At 48.5% G+C, this 23,269-nt stretch overlaps 1 protein-coding gene across 2 annotated transcripts in view; it reads right to left on the bottom strand.

Annotated features, from left to right (window-relative positions):
* Positions 1-23,269, bottom strand: part of epn3a (epsin 3a) — a 63,739-nt gene that overhangs the window by 3,720 nt on the left and 36,750 nt on the right. Inside the window, exons 7-13 of one of the 2 annotated variants that reach the window (XM_090197632.1) lie at positions 20,926-21,047; positions 19,331-19,408; positions 18,426-18,515; positions 14,168-14,254; positions 6,417-6,588; positions 4,127-4,300; positions 706-948 (exon numbers count right to left, since the gene is read on the bottom strand). In XM_090197632.1, coding sequence (XP_090053758.1) covers positions 706-948; positions 4,127-4,300; positions 6,417-6,588; positions 14,168-14,254; positions 18,426-18,515; positions 19,331-19,408; positions 20,926-21,047 — 966 coding nt within the window. The remainder of the gene's footprint in view (positions 1-705; positions 949-4,126; positions 4,301-6,416; positions 6,589-14,167; positions 14,255-18,425; positions 18,516-19,330; positions 19,409-20,925; positions 21,048-23,269) is intronic. The other variant, XM_090197633.1, reaches the window with a different exon arrangement.

Below are 23,269 nucleotides of genomic sequence, written 5' to 3' on the forward strand. Positions count from 1 at the left end.
GGGAGATAGGGGAGGAGAGAGAGCAGGGGGGGAGGAGATAGGGGGGAGGAGATAGGGGAGGAGAGAGAGCAGGGGGGGAGGAGATAGGGGAGGAGAGAGAGCAGGGGGGGAGGAGATAGGGGAGGAGAGAGAGCAGGGGGGGAGGAGATAGGGGAGGAGAGAGAGCAGGGGGAGGAGAGAGAGCAGGGGGGAAGGAGATAGGGGAGGAGAGAGAGCAGGGGGGGAAGGAGATAGGGGAGGAGAGAGAGCAGGGGGGAGGAGAGAGGAAGAGGGGGGGACAGAGAGAAAGTCAGTAGAAGCACTTTTAACCATTACACGTTGAATGTTTAAATACTTAACCTGCGCTTAATCATTAAGTTTGTCCAGTAAGCTGCGATAGGATCAATGGAATAGTCCCAAAAGTGTCAACTTCAACCTGCAATTGCCCCAGGTCTGAGTAAGTGACTGAGTAGCACTTTACTTGTAAATTGGATGGGGTACATGGTTTTCTGTAGAGCAGGGCTGTGATTGGCTGTGTTCACCTGAGAGGAAGGGGTTCTTGGTCTGTGAGTGAGTGACTGTTTCAGTGTTCACCTGAGAGGAAGGGGTTCTTGGTCTGTGAATGAGTGACTGTTTCAGTGTTCACCTGAGAGAAACGGGTTCTTGGTCTGTGAGTGAGAGGAAGGGGTTCTTGGTCTGTGAGTGAGTGACTGTTTCAGTGTTCACCTGAGAGAAACGGGTTCTTGGTCTTGGCTGGGGGGTTGGCTGGTATCAGGCTGTCCAGATTGACCAGGGAGGCCCCTGTGGGCCCCAGGAAGGATTCAGGGGTCCGGCATGTTCGAGGGCTGGGGACCCCCAGACTGTCCCCTATACGAGACAGATCAAACAGCTCCGGGCAGCCCTCACCCTCACCTCGACTGTTCAGGCTGAAATGACCTCCGTCCATCGCCTCGTCGAACAAGTCACCATCTAATGGAGTACACAAAGATATGTTTAAATGGTCAAAAACGTTTAGAAATATACAGAAAAGTGTTCAGACCCTTTGACCTTTTACACATTCTGTTAAATTACAGCCTTCATTTTTAGAAATTTAACAAAATGTGTAAAAATATATTGTTATATAAAAAACAACTATACCTTATTTACATAAGTATTCAGACCCTTTACTATGAGACTTGAAATTGAGCTCAGGTGCATCCTGTTTCCATTGATCATCCTTTGAGATGTTTCTACAATTTGATTGGAGTCCACCTGTGGTAAATTCAATTGATTGGACATGATTTGGAAATGCACACACCTGTCTATATAAGGTCACACAGTTGACAGTGCATGTCAGAGCGAAAACCAAGCCATGAGGTCGCAAGAATTGTCCGTAGAGCTCAGAGACAGAAATGTGTGGAGCACAGATCTGGGGAAGGGTACCAAACTCTGCAGCATTGAAGGTCCGCAAGAAAACAGTGGCCTCCATTATTCTTAAATGGAAGAAGTTTGGAAGCACCAAGACTCTTCCTAGAGCTGTCCCCCCGGCCAAACTGAGCAATCTGGGGAGAAGGACCTTGGTCAGGGTGGTGACCAAGAACCCGATGGTCACTCTGACAGACCTCCAGAGTTCCTCTGTGGAGATGGGAGAACCTTCCAGAAGGACAACAATCTCTGCAGCCTTTATGTTAGAGTAGCGAGATGGAAGCCACTCCTCAGTGAAAGGCACATGACAGCCCGCTTGGAGTTTCCCAAAAGGGACCTAAAGACTCTCAGACAATGAGAAATAAGATTATCTGGTCTGATGAAACCAAGATTAAATTCTTTGCCCTGAATGCCAAGCGTCACGAGGAAACCTGGCACCATCTCTACGGTGAACCATGGTGTTGGCAGCATCAAGCTGTGGGGATGTTTTTCAGAGGCAGGGACTGGGAGACTTTTCAGGATCGAGGCAAAGATGAACAGAGAAAAATACAGAGCACCTAGGACCTCAGACTGGGGCAACAGGACAATGAACCTAACCACACAGCCAAGACAACGCAGGAGTGGCTTTGGGACATGTCTCTGAATGTCCTTGAGTGGCCCAGCCAGAGCCTGGACTTGAACCCAATCAAACATCTCTGGAGAGACCTGAAAATAGCTGGGCAGCAATGCTCCCCAAATACAGGTGTGCCAAGCTTGTAGTATCATACCTAAGAAGAATCGAGGCTGTAATCGCTGCCAAAGGAGCTTCAACAAAGTACTGAGTGAAGTGTCTGAATACTTACAGTACCAGTCCAAAGTTTGGACACATCTACTCATTCAAGGGTTTTTCTTTATTTTTACTATTTTCTGTGAAGCATGGAGGAGGTGGTGTGATGGTGTGGGGTGCTTTGCTGGTGACACGGTCTGTTATTTATTTAGAATTCAAGGCACACAACCAGCATGGCAGCGATACCACAGCATTCTGCAGCGATACGCCATCCCATCGGGTTTGCGCTTAGTGGGACTATCGTTTGTTTTTCAACAGGACAATGACGCAATACACACCTCCAGGCTGTGTAAGGGCTATTTGACCAATAAGGAGAGTGATGGAGGGCTGCATCAGATGACCTGGCCTCCACAATCCTCCAAACTCAACCCAATTGAGATGGTTTGGGGTGAGTTGGACCACAGAGTGAAGGAAAAGCAGCATATGTGCTCAGCATATGTGGGAACTCCTTCCAGACTGTTAGAAAAGCATTCCTCGTGAAGCTGGTTGAGAGAATGACAAGAGTGTGCAAAGCTGTCATCAAGGCAAAGGGTGCCTACTTTGATTTCTTTAACACTTTTTTTTTGGTTACTACATTGAAATTTTCAACCTGAGTCTGTAATACCAACATGTTTCAAGCAGACCACCATTGTCCCTGTGCCCAAGAACAGAAAGGCAATCTGCCTAAATTAATACCGACCCTTAGCACTCACATCTGTAGCCATGAAGTGCTTTGAAAGGCTGGTCATGACTCACAACACCATTATCCCAGAAACCCTAGATCCACTCCAATTTGCATACCGCCCCAACAGATCCACAGATGATGCAATCTCTATTGCACTCAACCCTGCCCTTTCCCACCTGGACAAAAGGAACACTTATGTGAGAATGCTGTTCATAGACTACAGCTCGGCGTTCAACACCATAGTGCCCTCAAAGCTCATCACTAAGCTGAGGACTCTGGGACTAAACACCTCCCTCTGCAACTGGATCCTGGACTTCCTGGCGGGCCCGACTCCATCACCATCATTAAGTTTGCCGATAACACAACAGTGGTAGGCCTGATCACTGACAATGACGAGACAGCCAATAGGGAGGAGGTCAGAGACCTGGCCGTGTGGTGCCAGGATAACAACCTTTCCCTTAATGTGATCAAGACAAAGGAGATTATTGTGGACTACAGGGAAAGGAGGACGAAGCACGCCCACATTCTCATCGTTGGAGCAGGTTGAGAGCTTCAAGTTCCTTTGAGTCCACATCACCAACAAGCTTTCATGGTCCAAACACACCAAGACAGTTGTGAAGAGGGCATGACAAAGTATATTCCCCCTCAGGAGACTGAAAATATTTGGCGTGGGTCCTCAGAGCCTCAAAACATTTGACAGCTGCACTGTCAAGAGCCTGGTATGGCAACTACTCAGCCTCCAACCTCAAGGCACCCAGAGGGTAGTGTGAACGGCCCAGTACATCACTGGGGCAAAGCTGCCTGCCATTCAGGACCTCTATACCAGGCGTTGTCAGAGGAAGGCCCTAAAAATGGTCAAAGACTCCAGCCACCCTAGTCATAGACTGTTCTCTCTGCTAACGCACAGCAAGCGGTACCGGAGCACCAAGTCTAGGTCCAAGAGACTTCTAAACAGCTTCTACCCCCAAGCCATAAGACTGCTGAACAGCTTCTACCCCCAAGCCATTAGACTGCTGAACAGCTTCTACCCCCAAGCCATTAGACTGCTGAACAGCTTCTACCCCCAAGCCATTAGACTGCTGAACAGCTTCTACCCCCAAGCCATAAGACTGCTGTACAGCTAATCAAATGGCTACCTGGACTATTTGTCTGTCTGTCGGCCTGCCTGCCTGCCTGCCTGCCTGCCTGCCTGCCTGTCTGCCTGCCTGCCTGCCTGTCTGTGTAGCCATAGGGAGCCAGAGATAACCAGTCACCTGTAGGGCTGCCAGTTCGAAGAGCATCTGGGATAGAGAATGGGTCTACTACCCCCGGGGTCTCCCAGGGGTCCGGAGGAGACCGGCTACGCTGCCAAGAAGGGGCGGGGCTACCGGAGGTGGGAGGAACCATCCAGGGAGACTCTATCCCAGCGGGGGTGGAGCGAGCCTCTACTGCAGTAACAGGATAAGGATTTACATTATTACACGTCTATGACAGATCATAAACATGACATTATAGCTACATAGAGCTTTATTAACGTTATTGTTTACTAACTGTATCACAGTTCTCTTTAATATGAGGGTGTCTGTTGGTAAGAGAATAACTACCAGAGCCACGAATACATTGTGTAATGTAAAAGACAGTAGAGTATGAGTGGTGAGCAGAGAGAGATAATGCTGGAGGGAAGACAGTAGAGTATGAGTGGTGAGCAGAGAGAGATAATGCTGGAGGGAAGACAGTAGAGTATGAGTGGTGAGCAGAGAGTGATAATGCTGGAGGGCAGACAGTACAGTATGAGTGGTGAGCAGAGAGAGACAATGCTGGAGGGAAGACAGTACAGTATGAGGGGTGAGCAGAGAGATAGATAATGCTGGAGGGAAGACAGTACAGTATGAGTGGTGAGCAGAGAGATAATGCTAGAGGGCAGACGGTACAGTATGAGTGGTGAGCAGAGAGAGACAATGCTGGAGGGCAGACAGAGTATGAGTGGTGAGCAGAGAGAGACAATGTTGGAGGGCAGACAGTAGAGTATGAGTGGTGAGCAGAGAGAGAGAGATAATGTTAGAGGCAGACAGTACAGTATGAGTGGTGAGCAGAGAGAGAAATAATGCAGGAGGGCAGACAGTAGAGTATGAGTGGTGAGCAGAGAGATAATGCTGGAGGGCAGACAGTACAGTTTGAGTGGTGAGCAGAGAGATAATGCTGAAGGGCAGACAGAAGAGTATGAGTGGTGAGCAGAGAGAGACATAATGCTGGAGGGAAGACAGTAGAGTATGAGTGGTGAGCAGAGAGAGATAATGCTGGAGGGAAGACAGTAGAGTATGAGTGGTGAGCAGAGAGAGATAATGCGAGGGGGCAGACAGTACAGTAAGAGTGGCGAGCAGAGAGAGATAATGCTGGAGGGAAGACTGTATGAGTGGTGAGCAGAGAGAGATAATGCTGGAGGGAAGACAGTATGAGTGGTGAGCAGAGAGAAATAATGCTGGAGGGAAGACAGTATGAGTGGTGAGCAGAGAGAGAGAGAAAATGCTGGAGGGCAGACAGTACAGTATGAGTGGTGAGCAGAGAGAGACAATGCTGGAGGGAAGACAGTATGAGTGGTGAGCACAGAGAGAGTGATAATGCTGGAGGGCAGACAGTACAGTATGAGTGGTGAGCAGAGAGAGAGTGATAATGCTGGAGGGCAGACAGTACAGTATGAGTGGTGAGCAGAGAGAGACAATGCTGGAGGGAAGACAGTACAGTATGAGTGGTGAGCAGAGAGATAATGCTAGAGGGCAGACAGTACAGTATGAGTGGTGAGCAGAGAGAGACAATGCTGGAGGGCAGACAGAGTATGAGTGGTGAGCAGAGAGAGACAATGCTGGAGGGCAGACAGTAGAGTATGAGTGGTGAGCAGAGAGAGAGACATAATACTGGAGGGCAGACAGTAGAGTATGAGTGGTGAGCAGAGAGAGAGATATAATGCAGTAGGGCTGTAGGGCAGTTATAGGGCCAATGGAAAGAGGTAGGGCCAAGGGGAAGGGGTAGGGCCAAGGGGAAGGGGTATGGCCAAGAGGAAGGGGTAGGGCCAAGGGGAAGGGCCAAGGGTAGGGCCAAAAGGGGTAGGGCCAAGGGGAGGGGTAGGGCCAAGGGGAAGGGGTAGGGCCAATGGGAAGGGGTAGGGCCAAGGGTAGGGCCAAAAGGGGTAGGGCCAAGGGGAGGGGTAGGGCCAAGGGGAGGGGTAGGGCCAATGGGAAGGGGTAGGGCCAAGGGTAGGGCCAAAAGGGGTAGGGCCAAGGGGAGGGGTAGGGCCAAGGGGAAGGGCCAAGGGTAGGGCCAAAAGGGGTAGGGCCAAGGGGAGGGGTAGGGCCAAGGGGAAGGGGTAGGGCCAATGGGAAGGGGTAGGGCCAAGGGGAAGGGGTAGGGCCAATGGGAAGGGCCAAGGGTAGGGCCAAGGGGAAGGGCCAAGGGTAGGGCCAAGATGAAGGGGTAGGGCCAAGGGGAAGAGGTAGGGCAAAGGGGAAGGGTTCGGGAGTGAATTGGGACCAGCTGTTGAGTTCTTTAGAGGCATGGAGCAGCTCTTACCCAGTGAGTCCCAGGGGTCGGAGGCTGCCCCAGCAGCAGCCTGGGCCTGGGGGAGGGGGTGGTGGAGAGGGGTGCGGACGTTCCCCCCTGGCAGACTCCAGGAGTTGGCACTAGCAGTAGGAGGCACCTCAGACGACACAGCAAACACCTCCACCAGATCCATCATGGCAGACTGTCCACAGAGAAACAACAAGTAGGTTCTAATCATTAACTTCACTAGCGTCCCACCTCGTCAACAGCCAGTGAAACTGCAGGGCGCCAAATTCAAAACAACAGAAATCCCATAATTAAAATTCCTCAAACATACAAGTATTTTACACTATTTTAAAGATACACTTGTTGTAAACCCAGCCACAGTGTCCGATTTCAAAAAGGCTTGACGACGAAAGCACACCAAACGATTATGTTAGGTCAGAGCCAAGTCACAGAAAAACACAGCCATCGATAGGCAATGACTTGAAAAACTACACACCTCAGATTTCCCACTTCCTGGTTAGATTTGTTCTCAGGTTTTTGCCTGCCATACGAGTTCTGTTATACTCACATACATCATTCAAACAGCTTTAGAAACTTCATACAGAGGAGTGTGTTGACTGTCTATATGGAGAGTACTATAGTGTTGACTGTTCTGGTTACTGTCCACATGGAGAGTACTATAGTGTTGACTGTTCTGGTTACTGTCTATATGGAGAGGACTATAGTGTTGACTGTTCTGGTTACTGTCTATATGGAGAGGACTATAGTGTTGACTGTTCTGGTTACTGTCCATATGGAGAGGACTATAGTGTTGACTGTTCTGGTTACTGTCTATATGGAGAGTACTATAGTGTTGACTGTTCTGGTTACTGTCTATATGGAGAGTACTAGAGTGGAGAGTACTACGGAACCAAGATACAAACAATTGGTAAAATTTTCAACAAGGCAAAAAAACATTCTGGACCATGTTCAGAACACTATTAAAGGGGCAGACCAGGCTGTCCACCACGCTCCCTAGAGGAACTCATATCAGGCTGTCCACCACGCTCCCTAGAGGGACTCAGACCACTCTGTCCCCCACGCTCCCTAGAAGAACTCATATCAGGCTGTCCACCACGCTCCCTAGAGGAACTCAGACCAGGCTGTCCCCCACACTCCCTTGGGGAACTCAGACCAGGCTGTCCCCCACGCTCCCTAGAGGAACTCAGACCAGGCTGTCCCCCACGCTCCCTAGAGGAACTCAGACCAGGCTGTCCCCCACGCTCCCTAGAGGAACTCAGACCAGGCTGTCCCCCACGCTCCCTAGAGGAACTCAGACCAGGCTGTCCCCCACGCTCCCTAGAGGGACTCAGACCAGGTTGTGCCCCATGCTCCCTTAGGGAACTCAGACCAGGCTGTCCCCCACGCTCCCTAGAGGGACTCAGACCACTCTGTCACCCACACTCCCTTAGGGAACTCAGACCAGGCTGTCCCCCACACTCCCTTGGGGAACTCAGACCAGGTTGTGCTCCACGCTCCCTAGAGGGACTCAGACTAGGCTGTTCCCCACACTCCCCTGGGGAACTATATGGTATGTGATGCTATACCTCCCCCCCCCCCCATACAGACAGAATGTAAAGACCACCAAGCCTGTCAAACATACGGTGTGGAAATGGACTGACAAGGCCATTAGGGAGTTAAGAGTGGCAAGACACCAGGGATTGGAACACACTGAAGGACAACAAGGCCATTAGGGAGTTAAAGGAGAGGCAGGACACCAGGGATTGGAACACACTGAAGGACAACAAGGCCATTAGGGAGTTAAAGGAGTGGCAGGACACCAGGGATCGGAACACTGAAGGACAACAAGGCCATTAGGGAGTTAAAGGAGTGGCAAGACACCAGGGATCGGAACACATTGAAGGACAACAAGGCCATTAGGGAGTTAAAGGAGTGGCAAGACACCAGGGATCGGAACACATTGAAGGACAACAAGGCCATTAGGGAGTTAAAGGAGTGGCAAGACACCAGGGATTGGAACACATTGAAGGACAACAAGGCCATCATACACGACTACACAGACAGGGTCACAACCTACATCAGTGGATGTGAGGACAACTGCACACCATCAAATACTTTTCTATCACACAGCAACAACAAGCCATTGTTCACTGGTGAGCTTAGGGCTCGTCACAGTGCCAACGAGGAAGCCCACAGGCTCTCCGCTCTGCCAAAGACGACACAGGAGCAAGACCAGTGTCCTCTATGGAGAGGCCAAGATAAAGCTACAGTCAGGAATGTAGTCAGCCAGACAGCAACAGTTCTCCAGCAACAACAACTCATCTGTAAACTAAACCAGTTCTACTCCAGATTTGACTCACAAAGGCCCCTCACTGCAGAATAAACTAAACCAGTTCTACTCCAGATTTGACTCACAAAGGTCCCTCACTGCAGAATAAACTAAACCAGGTCTACTCCAGATTTGACTCACAAAAGCCCCTCACTGCAGAATAAACTAAACCAGTTCTACTCCAGATTTGACTCACAAAGGTCCCTCACTGCAGAATAAACTAAACCAGTTCTACTCCAGATTTGACTCACAAAGGTCCCTCACTGCAGAATAAACTAAACCAGTTCTACTCCAGATTTGACTCACAAAGGTCCCTCACTGCAGAATAAACTAAACCAGTTCTACTCCAGATTTGACTCACAAAAGCCCCTCACTGCAGAATAAACTAAACCAGTTCTACTCCAGATTTGACTCACAAAGGTCCCTCACTGCAGAATAAACTAAACCAGTTCTACTCCAGATTTGACTCACAAAAGCCCCTCACTGCAGAATAAACTAAACCAGTTCTACTCCAGATCTGACTCACAAAAGCCCCTCAATCACCAGGACAATAACCGTCCTTACCACATCCCCCTCTCACCCTACTACCCCACCCCTCCCTCTCCAGGTTCCTTTCTCATTTACCCTTCTGCCATCCCAGGAACCTCTCCCCTCCTTCCCCCAGCCTGTCCCAGTCTGCCCTCCCCTTCCCCCACCCCTGGTCACCACGGAGCTGGAGGTCAACAGACTCTTTAGGAAACAGATCAGCAGGAAGGCTGCCGGCCCAGACAAGGTCTCTCCAGCCACACTCAAGCACTGGGCTGACCAGCTCTCCCCTGTTTTCACTGACTAATTCAACCACCAAATCACCTACAGAGCTAACAGGTACTGTCCCATCTCTAAACCATCACCTCGACCCACTACAGTCCACCTACAGAGCTAACAGGTACTGTCCCATCTCTAACCCATCACCTCGACCCACTACAGTTCACCTACAGAGCTAACAGGTACTGTCCCATCACTAAACCATCACCTCGGCCCACTACAGTCCACCTACAGAGCTAACAGGTACTGTCCCATCTCTAAACCATCACCTCGACCCACTACAGTTCACCTACAGAGCTAACAGGTACTGTCCCATCTCTAAACCATCACCTCGACCCACTGCAGTTCACCTACAGAGCTAACAGGTACTGTCGCATCTCAAAACCATCACCTCGACCCACTGCAGTTCACCTACAGAGCGAACAGGTACTGTCCCATCTCTAAACCATCACCTCGACCCACTACAGTCCACCTACAGAGCTAACAGGTACTGTCCCATCTCTAAACCATCACCTCGACCCACTACAGTCCACCTACAGAGCTAACAGGTACTGTCCCATCTTTAAACCATCACCTCGACCCACTACAGTCCACCTACAGAGCTAACAGGTACTGTCCCATCTCTAAACCATCACCTCGACCCACTGCAGTTCACCTACAGAGCGAACAGGTACTGTCCCATCTCTAAACCATCACCTCGACCCACTACAGTCCACCTACAGAGCTAACAGGTACTGTCCCATCTCTAACCCATCACCTCGACCCACTACAGTTCACCTACAGAGCTAACAGGTACTGTCCCATCTCTAAACCATCACCTCGACCCACTACAGTCCACCTACAGAGCTAACAGGTACTGTCCCATCTTTAAACCATCACCTCGACCCACTACAGTCCACCTACAGAGCTAACAGGTACTGTCCCATCTCTAAACCATCACCTCGACCCACTGCAGTCCACCTACAGAGCTAACAGGTACTGTCGCATCTCTAAACCATCACCTCGACCCACTACAGTCCACCTACAGAGCTAACAGGTACTGTCCCATCTCTAAACCATCACCTCGACCCACTACAGTTCACCTACAGAGCTAACAGGTACTGTCCCATCTCTAAACCATCACCTCGACCCACTACAGTCCACCTACAGAGCTAACAGGTACTGTCCCATCTCTAAACCATCACCTCGACCCACTACAGTCCACCTACAGAGCTAACAGGTACTGTCCCATCTCTAAACCATCACTGACGCCTCCGTCGACCTACTGTAGTTCACCTCCAGAGCTAACAGGTCTGTGGTCCACGCTGTGAACATGGGCCTACACTACATCCTCCAACACCTGGACAAAGACATATGTGAGGATATGTGAGGATATTGACATAACAGAGACATATGTGAGGATATGTGAGGATATTGACATAACAGAGACATATAATATAGACATAACAGAGACATATGTGAGGATATTGTTTGTGGACTTTAGCTTTGCGTTCAATACCAATATCCCAGAACTGCTACAAGATAGACTCTCCCAGCTGAACGTGTCCAGCTGCATCTGCCAGTGGATCACTGACTTCCTGACCAACAGGAAGTTGTGAAGCTGGGAGAACACCTTTCAGACTCTTTATCCCTCAGCACCTGGAGCACCGCAAGGATGCGTGGTCTCACCTCTACTGAACTCACTCTACACCAATGACTACACCTCCAACAACGCACCTGTCAAACAACTGTATGTTACAGAGAGTGGTGTGGTAACGGTTATATACTGTAGGTTAGATGGTGTGGTAACTGTTATATACTGTAGGTTAAATAGAGTGGTGTGGTAACTGTTATATACTGTAGGTTATATAGAGTGGTGTGGTAACTGTTATATACTGTAGGTTAGATGGTGTGGTAACTGTTATATACTGTAGGTTAAATAGAGTGGTGTGGTAACTGTTATATACTGTAGGTTAGATGGTGTGGTAACTGTTATATACTGTAGGTTATATAGAGTGGTGTGGTAACTGTTATATACTGTAGGTTAGATGGTGTGGTAACTGTTATATACTGTAGGTTAGATGGTGTGGTAACTGTTATATACTGTAGGTTATATAGAGTGGTGTGGTAACTGTTATATACTGTAGGTTAAATAGAGTGGTGTGGTAACTGTTATATACTGTAGGTTAGATGGTGTGGTAACTGTTATATACTGTAGGTTATATAGAGTGGTGTGGTAACTGTTATATACTGTAGGTTAGATGGTGTGGTAACTGTTATATACTGTAGGTTAGATGGTGTGGTAACTGTTATATACTGTAGGTTATATAGAGTGGTGTGGTAACTGTTATATACTGTAGGTTATATAGAGTGGTGTGGTAACTGTTATATACTGTAGGTTAGATGGTGTGGTAACTGTTATATACTGTAGGTTAGATGGTGTGGTAACTGTTATATACTGTAGGTTATATAGAGTGGTGTGGTAACTGTTATATACTGTAGGTTATATAGAGTGGTGTGGTAACTGTTATATACTGTAGGTTATATAGAGTGGTGTGGTAACTGTTATATACTGTAGGTTATATAGAGTGGTGTGGTAACTGTTATATACTGTAGGTTAGATGGTGTGGTAACTGTTATATACTGTAGGTTATATAGAGTGGTGTGGTAACTGTTATATACTGTAGGTTATATAGAGTGGTGTGGTAACTGTTATATACTGTAGGTTAGATGGTGTGGTAACTGTTATATACTGTAGGTTAGATGGTGTGGTAACTGTTATATACTGTAGGTTAGATGGTGTGGTAACTGTTATATACTGTAGGTTATATAGAGTGGTGTGGTAACTGTTATATACTGTAGGTTAGATGGTGTGGTAACTGTTATATACTGTAGGTTAGATGGTGCGGTAACTGTTATATACTGTAGGTTAGATGGTGTGGTAACTGTTATATACTGTAGGTTAGATGGTGTGGTAACTGTTATATACTGTAGGTTAGATGGTGTGGTAACTGTTATATACTGTAGGTTATATAGAGTGGTGTGGTAACTGTTATATACTGTAGGTTAGATGGTGTGGTAACTGTTATATACTGTAGGTTATATAGAGTTGTGTGGTAACTGTTATATACTGTAGGTTACATAGAGTGGTGTGGTAACTGTTATATACTGTAGGTTATATAGAGTGGTGTGGTAACTGTTATATACTGTAGGTTATATAGAGTGGTGTGGTAACTGTTATATACTGTAGGTTAGATGGTGTGGTAACTGTTATATACTGTAGGTTATATAGATGGTGTGGTAACTGTTATATACTGTAGGTTAGATAGAGTGGTGTGGTAACTGTTATATACTGTAGGTTATATAGAGTGGTGTGGTAACTGTTATATACTGTAGGTTAGATGGTGTGGTAACTGTTATATACTGTAGGTTATATAGAGTGGTGTGGTAACTGTTATATACTGTAGGTTAGATGGTGTGGTAACTGTTATATACTGTAGGTTATATAGATGGTGTGGTAACTGTTATATACTGTAGGTTAGATGGTGTGGTAACTGTTATATACTGTAGGTTAGATGGTGTGGTAACTGTTATATACTGTAGGTTATATAGAGTGGTGTGGTAACTGTTATATACTGTAGGTTAGATGGTGTGGTAACTGTTATATACTGTAGGTTAGATGGTGTGGTAACTGTTATATACTGTAGGTTAGATGGTGTGGTAACTGTTATATACTGTAGGTTAGATGGTGTGGTAACTGTTATATACTGTAGGTTATATAGAGTGGTGTGGTAACTGTTATATACTGTAGGTTAGATGGTGTGGTAACTGTTATATACTGTAGGTTATATAGAGTGGTGTGGTAACTGTTATATACTGTAGGTTACAGAGTGGTGTGGTAACTGTTATATACTGTAGGTTAGATGGTGTGGTAACTGTTATATACTGTAGGTTATATAGAGTGGTGTGGTAACTGTTATATACTGTAGGTTAGATGGTGTGGTAACTGTTATATACTGTAGGTTACAGAGTGGTGTGGTAACTGTTATATACTGTAGGTTAGATGGTGTGGTAACTGTTATATACTGTAGGTTAGATGGTGTGGTAACTGTTATATACTGTAGGTTAGATGGTGTGGTAACTGTTATATACTGTAGGTTAGATAGAGTGGTGTGGTAACTGTTATATACTGTAGGTTAGATGGTGTGGTAACTGTTATATACTGTAGGTTATATAGAGTGGTGTGGTAACTGTTATATACTGTAGGTTAGATGGTGTGGTAACTGTTATATACTGTAGGTTATATAGAGTGGTGTGGTAACTGTTATATACTGTAGGTTAGATAGAGTGGTGTGGTAACTGTTATATACTGTAGGTTAGATAGAGTGGTGTGGTAACTGTTATATACTGTAGGTTAGATGGTGTGGTAACTGTTATATACTGTAGGTTAGACAGAGTGGTGTGGTAACTGTTATATACTATAGGTTAGATAGAGTGGTGTGGTAACTGTTATATACTGTAGGTTAGATAGAGTGGTGTGGTAACTGTTATATACTGTAGGTTAGATAGAGTGGTGTGGTAACTGTTATATACTGTAGGTTAGATGGTGTGGTAACTGTTATATACTGTAGGTTAGATAGAGTGGTGTGGTAACTGTTCCTACCCCGATTCCACCAGACGCCGCCTCTCGTTTACTCTCCTCCAGAGCTTTTTGGAGCAACGACTCGTCTCCTTGGCGACTCCGTTGCTCCTGGCAACACACACAGACACATGGAAGCTGTTAGGCATGACATGGCTCGGAGACAAGCTCACTGATTCTAAGACACACACGTTTTCTGTCTACCAAATGGCACCCTATTTCCATATGCAGTGCATTATGGGTCTAAAGTAGTGCACTATATAGGGAATAGGGCCCTGGTCTAAAGTAGTACTAACTCAGAGAAATGCGTGGTTAGACAACACAGACCACAACAACACAGACTACTAGACCACAACAACACAGACTACTAGACCACAACAACACAGACTACTAGACCACAACAACACAGACTACTAGACCACAACAACACAGACTACTAGACCACAACAACACAGACTACTAGACCACAACAACACAGACTACTAGACCACAACAACACAGACTACTAGACCACAACAACACAGACTACTAGACCACAACAGCACAGACTACTAGACCACAACAACACAGACTACTAGACCACAACAGCACAGACTACTAGACCACAACAACACAGACTACTAGACCACAACAACACAGACTACTAGACCACAACAACACAGACTACTAGACCACAACAGCACAGACTACTAGACCACAACAACACAGACTACTAGACCACAACAACACAGACTACTAGACCACAACAACACAGACTACTAGACCACAACAACATAGACTACTAGACCACAACAACACAGACTACTAGACCACAACAACACAGACTACTAGACCACAACAACACAGACTACTAGACCACAACAGCACAGACTACTAGACCACAACAACACAGACTACTAGACCACAACAACAGACTACTAGACCACAACAACACAGACTACTAGACCACAACAACATAGACTACTAGACCACAACACAAACTACTAGACCACAACAACAACTGACTCCCCACACACTGACTCCACACACACTGACTCCCCACACACTGACTCCACACACACTGACTCCACACATACTGACTCCCCACACACTGACTCCACACACACTGACTCCACACACATACTGACTCCACACACATACTGACTCCACACACACTGACTCCACACACACTGACTCCACACACACTGACTCCACACATACTGACTCCACACACACTGACTCCACACATACTGACTCCACACACACTGACTCCACACACACTGACTCCACACACACTGACTCCACACACACTGACTCCACACACACTGACTCCACACATACTGACTCCCCACACACTGACTCCCCACACACTGACTCCACACACACTGACTCCACACACACTGACTCAACACACATACTGACTCCACACACACTGACTCCCCACACACTGACTCCACACACACTGACTCCACACACACTGACTCCACACATACTGACTCCACACACACTGACTCCACACATACTGACTCCACACACACTGACTCCACACACACTGACTCCACACACACTGACTCCACACACACTGACTCCACACACACTGACTCCACACATACTGACTCCCCACACACTGACTCCCCACACACTGACTCCACACACACTGACTCCACACACACTGACTCAACACACATACTGACTCCACACACACTGACTCCCCACACACTGACTCCACACACACTGACTCCACACACACTGACTCCACACACACTGACTCCACACACACTGACTCCACACATACTGACTCCCACATACTGACTCCACACACACTGACTCCCCACACACTGACTCCACACATACTGACTCCCCACACACTGACTCCACACACTGACTCCCACATACTGACTCCACAAACAACATACTGACTCCACACACACTGACTCCCACATACTGACTCCACACACACATACTGACTCCACACACACATACTGACTCCACACACACTGACTCCCACATACTGACTCCACACACATACTGACTCCCACATACTGACTCCACACACACTGACTCCACACACACTGACTCCCACATACTGACTCCACACATACTGACTCCACACACACTGACTCCCACATACTGACTCCCACATACTGACTCCACACACACTGACTCCACACACACTGACTCCCACATACTGACTCCCACATACTGACTCCACACACACTGACTCCACACACACTGACTCCCACATACTGACTCCCACATACTGACTTCCACATACTGACTCCACACACACTGACTCCACACACACTGACTCCCACATACTGACTCCACACACACTGACTCCCACATACTGACTCCCACATACTGACTTCCACATACTGACTCCCCACATACTGACTCCACACACTGACTCCCACATACTGACTCCACACACACTGACTCCACACACATACTGACTCCACACACATACTGACTCCACACACACTGACTCCCACATACTGACTCCCACATACTGACTCCACACATACTGACTCCACACATAGTCAAACATACGCATAGACACAACACATACACATAGACACAACACATACACATAGACACAACACATACACATAGACACAACACATACACATAGACACAACAGATACACATAGACACAACACATACACATAGACACAACACATGCACGGGTCACACAACAACAACAACACATGTCTAGAAGCTGGACAAGACATGTGAGAAGGAAGACAAGACATCAGAGAGAGAGTCTACTCCGGTCAGAGAAGAGAGGAGAGCACCAGTCACTCAGTGAGTAACTGCTTCCATTGTGCCACCCTGGCAGAGAGAGGGGGGAGAGGGGGGGGGGGGGGGGGGGGGTAGATAGAGAGAGAGGGGGTGGAGAGAGAGGGGGGGTAGAGACAGAGAGAGGGGGGTAGAGAGAAGGGGGGTAGAGACAGAGAGAGGGGGGGGTAGAGACAGAGAGAGGGGGGGTAGAGAGAGACAGAGAGAGGGGGGGTAGAGAGAGGGGGGGGGGTAGAGACAGTGAGGGGGGGTAGAGAGGGAGAGAAGGGGGGTAGAGAGAGAGGGGGGGTAGAGACAGAGAGAGGGGGGGTAGAGACAGAGAGAGGGGGTAGAGACAGAGAGAGGGGGGGTAGAGAGAGAGGGGTGGGTAGAGACAGAGAGGGGGGGTAGAGACAGAGAGAGGGGGTAGAGACAGAGTTCCCAGTCTAGAGGAACAGAGTGGGTTCCCAGTCTAGAGAAACAGAGTGAGTTCCCAGTCTAGAGAAACAGAGTGAGTTCCCAGTCAAGAGAAACAGAGTGAGTTCCCAGTCAAGAGAAACAGAGTGAGTTCCCAGTCTAGAGAAACAGAGTGAGTTCCCAGTCTAGAGAAACAGAGTGAGTTCCCAGTCTAGAGAAACAGAGTGAGTTCCCAGTCTAGAGAAACAGAGTGAGTTCCCAGTCTAGAGAAACAGAGTGAGTTCCCAGTCTAGAGAAACAGAGTGAGTTCCCAGTCTAGAGAAACAGAGTGAGTTCCAAGTCTAGAGAAACAGAGTGAGTTCCCAGTCTAGAGAAACAGAGTGAGTTCCAAGTCTACAGGAACAGAGTGGGTTCCCAGTCTAGAGAAACAGAGTGAGTTCCCTGTCAAGAGAAACAGAGTGAGTTCCCAGTCAAGAGAAACAGTGAGTTCCCTGTCAAGAGAAACAGAGTGAGTTCCCAGTCTAGAGAAACAGAGTGAGTTCCAAGTCTACAGGAACAGAGTGGGTTCCCAGTCTAGAGAAGCAGAGTGAGTTCCCAGTCTAGAGAAACAGAGTGGGTTCCCAGTCTAGAGAAACAGAGTGAGTTCCCAGTCTAGAGAAACAGAGTGAATTCCCAGTCTAGAGGAACAGAGTGAGTTCCCAGTCTAGAGAAGCAGAGTGAGTTCCCAGTCTAGAGGGTAAAACATTGACACGGTGATGAGCAGCCAGACAGACAGACAGACAGAAGGAAAGGAAGACAGAGTGTGTGTTGAGGTGTTGAGCAGAGCTGAAGGACCCGAAGGCTTAAAGACACAGGGGGCTCAGGGGGAGAGAACACCTCTCAGTGGGCCAAACCTAGTCCCTATGTAGTGCACTACTTTGGGCCAGAGACCTATGTGGCTAGTCTGGTCAAGCAGTCTGACCTCTTGCACTCACGTTTCTGTCTCACTCTGCCATAATGTGAGCTGGCGAGATCAGGCCGGTTCTACCAGGCCACTATAGCGCAGTGCACTACATAGTGACTAGGATGCCATCTGGGACAGGACCAGGGGCACTACCGGGGGCACTACCTGCTGGTGCTCCTCTTTGCTCAGGCTCAGGGCGATCTGGAGCTGTCTCTCTTCATCCATATCCAAGGCAACCGGAGGAGGCGAGGCCGGCTATAAGGGAGCCAATCGGTGGAGTGGAGGAGGGGAAATAAAAATCAGTCGTTGGTGGATAAATAAAAACACTTCCTAACCTGCCTTGATATTCACATTGGTGCGGTTCCAGGTTGTCTTTTTTTACAGACGCACTGCGAATCTCAGAAGAACGCTGTATCACATCATGTGGTTGCTGAGATGTGCAAAATAGATGACCTGGAACGCCACCATTGTTGATACATTGCATGGAAGGCAAGCCCTCTTTGACCCTCCCCAAGACAGGGATTGGCGTGTACACCAGAAGAGGTCAGAGGGCGGGATCTCATACCATTGGTCTAAAGATAGAGGGAGATGGTGCTATTGGTTAGTGGAAACAGAAGGATGCGGCCTTATCCAATCTGTGACGAGAGAAAAGGCGCAGCACAGCAGGCTGCTTGGCTGTTCAGGAACCAGGGTCAAAGTTCATTTGACCCACAGGTCTAAGAGAGTGCGCGAGAGAGTGAGCGAGAGAGAGAGAGAGAGAGAGAGACAGAGAGAGAGAGACAGAGAGAGAGAGACAGAGAGAGAGAGACAGAGAGAGAGCTTGCAGCAGCAGGAGGTAGAATGGTTTGGTTAGGGTTAGGATTTAGCATTGCAAAATTCTCGTAACCTTCCTGAAATTCCCTAATTTCCCAGAAATCCAAGTTGAAAGATTCCCAGAATCAGGAGGGAGAGAGATCTCCAAACGGGATTTATGGGAAACCTGGGAATTTTGGGGAATGTTTCTGGATTTTTACAACCCTAGTTAGGGTATGAGGATGCAGGGGGCTCGAGGGGCTACATCTCAGCAGTACCTTCTGAGCTTCCTCCTTGCTGAGGCTCAGGGCGATCTGGAGCTGAGTCTGTTCATCAATGTCCACCGGGGGAGCAGGCTGGAGTGTTAAAGGGGGTGGTGTTATTAGCAGGGCTGACTGCACTCAAAACACTACTGCTTTTCATGTGTTTCTAGTCAGGCATCAGGGACACCAGGTGACTCCGGCCCATAAATGACCTCAAAACACTACTGCTTTTCATGTGTTTCTAGTCAGGCATCAGGGACACCAGGTGACTCCGGCCCATAAATTACCTCAAAACACGACTGCTTTTCATGTGTTTCTAGTCAGGCATCAGGGACACCAGGTGACTCCGGCCCATAAATGACCTCAAAACACTACTGCTTTTCATGTGTTTCTAGTCAGGCATCAGGGACACCAGGTGACTCCGGCCCATAAATGACCTCAAAACACTTCTACTTTTCATGTGTTTCTAGTCAGGCATCAGGGACACCAGGTGACTCCGGCCCATAAATGACCTCAAAACACGACTGCTTTTCATGTGTTTCTAGTCAGGCATCAGGGACACCAGGTGACTCCGGCCCATAAATGACCTCAAAACACTACTGCTTTTCATGTGTTTCTAGTCAGGCATCAGGGACACCAGGTGACTCCGGCCCATAAATGACCTCAAAACACTACTGCTTTTCATGTGTTTCTAGTCAGGCATCAGGGACACCAGGTGACTCCGACAGCCAGTAGATCAATAAGCTCTGTGTTAGGAGTTGGACTAACAGCTGGCAAATGAAAGTCTGTAAAAGTTGACCAATATTCAGCTTGTAAAGTTAGTCAACGATGAGTTTTTGTGTGTTTTATAAAAGGACCTAAGATATTGTAGTGTTGAACAAAACAACCTAAGATATTGTAGTGTTGAACAAAAGGACCTAAGATATTGTAGTGTTGAACAAAAGGACCTAAGATATTTGTGTGTGTTTTATAAAAGGAGCTAAGTGTTTTTCAGTCCCAGGCCTCGGTGCAGAATGCACCATCTAACAACACAGAGACACAGAGGCCATTCAGTGCCATCAATACCAGGCTAGCTAACAGTGGATCAATACCAGGCTAGCTAACAGTGCCATCAATACCAGGCTAGCTAACAATGGATCAATAGCTCCACCCTGTTCAGTCCAGTCACTCATTCACTCAGCACAGCTGCCGGCGGTTCACTCTGCAGCATCGCACTCTGTCATTGGCCAGGTCGGCAGCCAACTCTGAGTATCGGTGTCTCTGATTGGCCAGGTGTTATAGATCGCATCACAAGGAGAGAGGGGTGATGTTGGTTTCTATTTAAGGCTCAGTGAAATGGATGACACTTAGAGGACAGAGAGAGAGAGAGAGAGAGAGAGAGAAAGAGAGAGAGCGAGAGCGAGAGATTTGAGCTCTGCAGGGGAGTGTGTATGAGTGGGAGGGAGGCAGCCACGTTCATAACATTCTCACACTGCATGTAGTCAGAGTGTGTCAGTGCCTCTTGTTCAGTGTGTGTGTGTGTGTGTGTGTGTGTGTGTGTGTGTGTGTGTGTGTGTGTGTGTGTGCGTGTGTGTGTGTGTGTGTGTGTACTGTGTGAGTGTGTGTGTTACCTTTTCACTCTCCTCTCGGCTCATGGCCAGAGCCAGCTGCAGTTGTAGCTCCTCCTCCCCGCTGGTCTGTGGGCGGGCCTGCTCCATGTCTGATGCGGCACGGCGAGGAGAGGAAGAGGTGGCTGGGAGGAGGAAGAGGAGGAAAGAGGGAGGGAGTGGAGAAAGAGAGAGAGAAAGAGGAGGGAGGTGGCAGAGGAGAGGTAGAGAGAAAGAGAGGGAGGGAGAAAGAGATTGAGAGGGAGGAGGGAGAGGTGGGGGAGAGGGAGAGAGGGGCAGGTGGCAGAGGAGAGAGAGAGAGAGTGTGTGATTTTTAAGAGCAGAGTTTTAGTAGAGAGAGCTGGGTTTGCATGTTAAGTCTGCTGTCCAACCACTGTGTGTTGTGTTATTCCAGCAGGCCTGTGTTGGCATGGCATGCTCTGCCTTGGTCTGCAAGACTGCACCCCAAATGGCCCCCTATTGTCTATTTAGTGCACTACTTTTGACTATGTACCCTGGTCCTAAGTAGTGCACTATATAGGGAATAGGGGGCCATTTGGGACGGATCCTAACTGCTGCTCTCTGCCTCCTGCACTAGGAACAATGGTGGCTTTTGTGGAGTAGGTAAAGGAGGTATTTTTTCATTTTAATTAGATTTTACCTTTAACTTGGCAAGTCAGTTAAGAACAAATTCTTATTTTCAATGACGGCCTACCGGGGAACAGTGGGTTAACTGCCTTGTTCAGGGGCAAAATTACAGATTTTTTACCTTGTCAGCTCGGGGATTCGATCTTGCAACCTTTCGGTTACTAGTCCAACGCTCTAACCACTAGGCTAGAGGGGATAGATGGGTAGAGGAGGTGGCAGGGGCAGAGGAGTAGATGGGTTGTGAAGGTAGAGAGGTAATGGAGGTAGATAAGTAGGGGTAGTGGGGGTCATGGCTGTAAGGGTGTGGGGGGGTCATGGCTGTAAGGCAGGGGAGGTCATGGCTGTAAGGTGGGGGTGGGGTCATGGCTGTAAGGGGGGTCATGGCTGTAAGGGAGGGGGGGATCATGGCTGTAAGGGAGGGGGGGTATCATGGCTGTAAGGGAGGGGGGGATCATGGCTGTAAGGGAGGGGGGGGATCATGGCTGTAAGGGAGGGGGGGGATCATGGCTGTAAGGGAGGGGGGGATCATGGCTGTAAGGGAGGGGGGGATCATGGCTGTAAGGGAGGGGGGGATCATGGCTGTAAGGGAGGGGGGGGATCATGGCTGTAAGGGAGGGGGGGGATCATGGCTGTAAGGGAGGGGGGGGGTCATGGCTGTAAGGGAGGGGGGGATCATGGCTGTAAGGGAGGGGGGGGATCATGGCTGTAAGGGAGGGGGGGATCATGGCTGTAAGGGAGGGGGGGGATCATGGCTGTAAGGGAGGGGGGGATCATGGCTGTAAGGGAGGGGGGGGATCATGGCTGTAAGGGAGGGGGGGATCATGGCTGTAAGGGAGGGGGGGGATCATGGCTGTAAGGGAGGGGGGGGGATCATGGCTGTAAGGGAGGGGGGATCATGGCTGTAAGGGAGGGGGGGATCATGGCTGTAAGGGAGGGGGGGGATCATGGCTGTAAGGGAGGGTAGGGATCATGGCTGTAAGGGAGGGGGGGATCATGGCAAAAGGGAGGGGGCTGTGGAGGGAAGGAGGGGGGCAGTACTGTATATACGTCCCAAATGGCACCCTATTCCTGATGTAGTGCACTACTTTTCACCAGAGACCCTATAAAAGGCAATAATAGTGTGATTTGGAACGAGGCCATTGGCAAGGTCCAGTCTATCTCTGCTGAACCCCAATCACTTCCAGTACACCACCTCTCAATGTGGCCTGCCTGGGCTGGACTGTCGTCTGGCTGGGCCGGCTGGGACCTGGGTTCAAATACTATTCCATATCTTCTCAAATAGTGCGAGCGTTTGCTTTAGCCTGCCTGCAGTGCCAGGTGGGCGGGATCTCTTCTATGGGTTCCATTACGCCAGACAAGCTCAATCAAAGCACAGACAAAGTAGTTTGAAATGATTTCAAATTGTATTTGAACCCAGGATCTGTCTGGGACGGGACAGGGAGCTACTGCCACAGTGCCAGGCCAACCCTCTGACCCCCACTCAACCACCCAGCCCCAGCCCATCCATCAGGTCCATCTAAACCCGCAACGACAGACAGGACAGACAGACTCAAAGATCATCAATCCAGGACACATAGTATGTCCTCCACCGTCATTGACCAGACTATCCTTCTGTAACAATGCTGAAATGGAGCAGAAATCAGGCCAGAGTGACTTTCCCAGACAAGGCCTACTGCATATTATGGAATATGTCAATATGGATGTCGTCTGAATCATTTCA

This window comes from Oncorhynchus mykiss, chromosome 13 (genome assembly GCF_057628025.1).
Source record: "Oncorhynchus mykiss isolate SJ-2025 chromosome 13, ASM5762802v1, whole genome shotgun sequence".
NCBI lineage: Eukaryota > Metazoa > Chordata > Actinopteri > Salmoniformes > Salmonidae > Oncorhynchus > Oncorhynchus mykiss.